The 5715-nt window shown below is 40.7% G+C and overlaps 1 protein-coding gene across 1 annotated transcript; it reads right to left on the bottom strand.

The window, feature by feature from the left end:
• Positions 1-2091: 2091 nt before the first annotated feature.
• MELLADRAFT_104002 (uncharacterized protein) lies at positions 2092-3116 on the bottom strand (the record flags this gene model as incomplete). Its single annotated transcript, XM_007407022.1, has 7 exons — positions 2092-2180; positions 2234-2363; positions 2608-2688; positions 2787-2800; positions 2869-2886; positions 2964-2993; positions 3068-3116. 7 exons carry the CDS (start codon positions 3114-3116, stop codon positions 2092-2094), a joined length of 411 nt encoding a protein of 136 aa, XP_007407084.1.
• Positions 3117-5715: the final 2599 nt, after the last annotated feature.

Below are 5715 nucleotides of genomic sequence, written 5' to 3'. Positions count from 1 at the left end.
AGTACAAGCAACACTGCCACAAATACGATACTGGTATTGTATCGACAATACTCAGTAAAGTAACGGGTCTACGATACTCAGGAATCCAAGCCTCAGTAACGTACATGTACCCACAATACGATACTCAGTAAAGTATTGCAATGGCGATACTGTGCCGCCCATTACCTAGTAGCGTATCTTGTCATGATACCGATCAGATACTGATACTGTATCGTAGTATCGCACTCCCAGACACAAAAACACCAGAGATTGTATACTCAATACTTCCCTGGGCCCATTGCGGTATCGTACTTGGGGTACAATACAATACTCAGTAAAGTAACACCATACACAATACTGCCAGGAGGATCGGGCAGTAACGTATTGTGGCTGCGATACTGATACTGACAATACAATACTAAAAAAAAACTAAGATACCGTTACGATACCGATACTGGTAAAGTAATTGTGGCAGCGTTGGTACAAGCATTTGATAATGTGTTGGACATTGAGAAAAATCAAAATTAACACTCAAAACAACCCTCACACTGGGGTGATTGCTATTACATGCATGCATGCATCCAATAATCTTGGATTTGATCAAAGGGTTTAAGATATCTGTGTCAAATAAGCCTCCATTGAAGTGGCTGTGTCCACAAGAATGTGACTGCTACTCTTCCTCCTCTTCCAGCGCAACCAGCCATATGCAAAAACTCATTTGAAGTGGCTTTGCCTATCAAAATCACATGCCATACTCAAGACCAATCTTGAACCATCCCAAGTGTCAAGTCATGCCAGGAATATGGTCTCTCTGTAAACTTTTTTGCTTGTGTACTTTTTCCTTGAGTTCCAGTGTTGTATTGGTAGTAACGTAAAAAAGTGATCATGCAATTACCACTATCATCCAGATTACCACATGCCTTTTTGATGTCATCTAGAGCCAAGAAAGTTCCGTATTGAGTGTGACAGTAGACCAATATGGGAGATACCTCAGAGTTGGGTACATCCTGGTACATCAGCTTTCCTTGGGAAGAACTTTGAGAGGTCTTTCCCAGAGTTCTTTCTGTGAGAAAAGGTCAATCAAATGAATCATATCTCAGGTCTAGTGATCTCTCCATGATCAATGTCATCTTTGTTTGTCTTGAGGCTGGAGAGAATATGATGAAAAGCTTTTGGTGTGCAAGTTACTGACATGAGAAGAGTGGCAACCGGATCTGTATCAAGGAATTGGTTTATTAAGTTGCCATAGGATGATTGAAATGTAGCTTGGTCCCGAGATTTGGTCAGAGCCCCCTGGTATTTGTGGTTTCCACTCATTGCAAGTCCCCATGTGTAAATCAAATGAGCTTTGTCAACAACTTTGGGGATGAGACAGTCATAAAATTTTCTTGAAAAGTAAATACTTTCAAAGAGATCACTGTTCATGATGATTTCAGGAGACTACGATAGGGTGTTTCAAGTTTGCATTTTTTTGCATATTTTTTATAAGTCCGGGCAAGTTTTTTGTAAGAAAAATCTCTGTGAATCCCACATATTTTTGATTTGGGACACCTTGCAGGTAGAAAGGTGTCCCTCTAGAAAATTTACGCATGTTTACAACAATGGGCAAGTTATTGTAGCATAAAAATATGTGAAAACCTTCAACTGGAAACCCCCTAATGATTTTGAGACCCTTACAACTTCACAGCGGCCATTTTACTATGGCACATTGACATGCACACACAGGGTGGTTTGTTTAAAAAATGAAAAAAATCCAGTTTCTTTGTTAGACTTTGGTGAAATGCCAGCACCCCCTTAGTCTCAGAAAGGGATATCAGACTTCCTATGCCTAACAGTATCACCGCCTGGGGGAGAGACTCAAGAAAGGACTGTCTGTGCGTGGTGCTTTTTGTATTACAGAGATTCACTCGGCACCCATTTGTGGGAACTAGATGATGAACCAGAAACAATCAGAAAAAGTGAAGTACAATCCACAAAGTGGTTACCATTCTTGATCTCTCTCTACGTAACGTTGGTCTCAAGCTCTTGTATCCTTGAAGATTGATCAGAAAGGATTCAATTTCATATCGTATAATTGTAATCCATTGGATCGCAAGAGAAACAAGTGATAGTTTATGCTTTGACGTTGGGCGCATTGGCACCTCGAATGTTTAAGACCAGCGGTTCCCCTTTGTTGTCAAAGCACTTTTCGCTCTTCAGTGCTGATAAGATATACAAGATTGTGTTTCCGGGTGCAACATAGCCTCATCTCGACTAGGTGGTGCATGTCCATCGTAGATGCCTGACAAATCATCGAGACACTTCTTTCTTATCTTATTGTGAGGCTCATGATCACCTCCGATAGGCTTGCGATTTATCGGGCTTTGAAGCGCAGAGTCAAGGCTCTGTAATCGAGTATGTCAACTATCAGATGCTATATTTTGATAATATTCGATTTGACACAAGGTGTCAAGAAACCGAAGTTGAAAACAGTCGTATATATCGTTGTAAAACCTACCGCTAACTATTTTCCAAGATCAGTCCGTCGAATAATTGTATCATTCTCTGCGGCTGCCTTAAATATTTTTCCAACGAGACCGAGCCGTGGTCAACAAGAATCCAGTCAAGCAACACCCAGATTTCACATACCTGAAGTTTTGAGAGTCGTTCTCTATCAACATTCTGTGCTCTTCGTTCATCGACTTTGCGTTTCAAGTCAGGCGCGAGAGCCTATCATAAAACACCACACCACACGTAAAATAGCATAAATGTTGTGAGATGTTGCCTGATTCGCGGGATCGCTTCCAAAAGACTGATAGATTCCTTACATTGTAAAATTCCTCTAGTATGGCAGAAACGATTGCGTCAGTTTGGATCTTCAAAGGCAAGACATCCGATAACGATCCTCACCATCCGAAGGAGTCACGGCTACACCCATAAATCATGGACATCAACAATTGTTCCTTTTCAACCTCCATTGAATCAGTCTTGTTTCAAGAGCTTACCCCTCATCACGCCGTATCCCAGTGCACTAACTTTATTCAATCGTCGCTCATGTCAGGCTCCACAAAAACGTGACAGGATCAGGTTTTTAAGGAGTTAAACCTACAGACAGCGAGGGCAGCCACTGCTCTTCCCACAGGTAAGCGTCCTGACATTCACCAATATAGCCACGTATTAAATCGAGAAAATCCTTAGGAGATAGTTTTGATTGAAGTTGCTGAAGAATGATGTCAGAGAAAGTTTGCGATGGTTTTCAAGAGGATTCGGTGAGACGCGGCGAACAGCCCCGAGTAGATTGAAGCCACAGATAAGATCCGCACGGGAGCGGCGAACGGGTCGGATCTTGCTGAGCCTTTCCTGGAGCACCCCACCACAGAAAAGTCCTTCAAAATTCATCACATTCTTCTATTGCTCTCCAGATAGTGATCCACCTATTAGGTTCTCCCAAAACTCTGATTAAATCTCTATGAATTCTGTATCCTTACCCCTACCCCTCAGTGTCAAATGAAACTTGAGAAAAATCAACAAATGTTTTTTACCAAGCCAGGCCTGATTTGATGAATACCTTAGCACAAAGGTTTTTCAGTTCCTGCCTCATTGAAATTTTTCCTGGATTCATCGACACGTGATACACCAAAAATATAAACTTCATGTGTACCAACTCAAAAGTGAGTGAGTTTAAAAAAGAATGAAAAACACTTTCAATTTCCGGAAGAACTCACTGAGTCATAAGTCCAAGAAATCTCACAACCCAATTGGTCAGCCCTCAGTTTTATTCTTTGGAATATATTTGAACGAGTCCACAGCAGTTGTGAGAAGTTAGAACCCGAGATTCGGTCTTCAGGTCAAATAATATCTGAAAACAATCCAAACCTTAACTGTGTCACTACCTGATGGCCACAAGCTGGAATACTATTCCTGCGTGAAGATACAATTCGATCAAAATCTACCACGTTGCCCAGATGCTGTGATTTGAGCTTACTTCATCACCTTAGAAAAAGAATACCGATTTACCAAGAATGCAGAATCGACAAGGGTTCCCGCATCACAATATAACAGAAATATCACTAAAATTGAATTTAGCTTCATATGAAAATCCAAAATAAAACAAAAAAACAAGTTTACAAAATGCGTTCGGAGAGTATAAGAAACATCTAAAAACAGATGTAACAACTCCTCACATACAAGACCCCATTGAAAATAACTTTCCAATAATCCCAAGATCTCAATCAAACTAATCGTTCAAATCAATACCAAAAAAACGTTTTCAGAACCAAAACACTCAGGAACGAGCAACGTAACTCTGAAATCATTCCCCTAAGGGACTTCATCCTCCTGTCATTTTGTTTTCATCAACATTTATCTAGTATTGATTTTCACTTTCGTCGTCATGATGATCATCAGTTTCTTGTAGTTTTGATTTCCCATAATCAGTTGATGGCTTATGCGCATAACTTCTTTGGTGATCCCAGCGAGTTTTTCGTCATGATGCGTGAATGAGAAAGATGAGAAATATTCCAATGATAGGATCTAAATCCGAATATAAACTTCAAATGATTTATCAAGGAACCTGAAAGAACCAGGGAAAAAGACATTTATTAATCCGGGTTTACATGCGTAAATGTAACAGAATCGCCAGAAAGAAAAAGAACGACCTTACGATTGTAATCATCATATCAGCGAGCCCCAAGACCAACAAACCAAACCGTATCCTCCCTTCGATCGTAGCACCGCACATGCATAGAGACAGAGACACACATCCTTCAAAGAAGAAACGGGTTCTAAATCCACTTTTATGATCTTTATGATCAAGAAAGACAAAAAGTGGACACAAAAAACAAAAAAAAGGCTGGTAGAAAGCCTTCATAGCAGTTTTGCATAGATTCATCCGATTGATTCCCAAACAGGAAGAAGAAGGAAAAAGTATGGGCTAGTGACCTTTATCTCATGCTCTCTTTCACCTTCTTTGACTTAGTCACCTGTCGTAGTAATCCCACAGAGTTTCAATCATATACATATGATCAATGGCATCGACAGCGTCTCCTTAGAAACGGACTCATCATTCCGACTCCGCGCAAGGTTATAAGATAATGACAACTGAGGGTCTGATGTTCGGATCAACCAACATCTCTAACACCTCAAACATGCCACCTGTGAGCACGCGTGTTCCATGTGCTTGAGCCGAGATCATCGATAGTCTCATGAAGTAGATGTGAACCATGAATAAACAGATCAAGCAAAGGATGTAGAAAGAAGACACACAGTCTTATTCCCAGAAAGCGAGCTTATTGGAATCTGTTTCACATCAGCACTTATGTTGCCACTATCTACTCGGGACTCTTGAAATATCGAATGAACACTGATAGATGATGAAAGCACATTGTCGAGCGAGGATATATATCAAGACCAGCCCAGCGTGAAAACAATTTAGCAAGAGTCGGTCCTAGTCTTAAGCTAGCCATAGCGGGATATAGACCCTTTGATCAATCATATGATTCAAAATCACTGGTTTCCCACAGCAAATCACAATCAAAAGAAGGATAATCGAAAGCATAGAGATGTCAGGCATGACCAAGCAATGAACCTTTGTTCGTCTTCCTGTACCAGATGAATCCATGAAAATGCCGATGCAAGAAACCGACAAAGCCTCATTCAAGCTTACAGGTCCAAGAAAAGAGGTGAAGAAAGAACTGAATCATTCAACACGATCGATTTGGCCAACAACTGAAATCAGATTCGGGTCGCAAGAACTTA

This window comes from Melampsora larici-populina, assembly GCF_000204055.1.
Source record: "Melampsora larici-populina 98AG31 unplaced genomic scaffold MELLAscaffold_8, whole genome shotgun sequence".
NCBI classification, from domain to species: Eukaryota; Fungi; Basidiomycota; class Pucciniomycetes; order Pucciniales; family Melampsoraceae; genus Melampsora; species Melampsora laricis-populina.
This window is presented reverse-complemented; position numbering and strand designations above follow the sequence as displayed.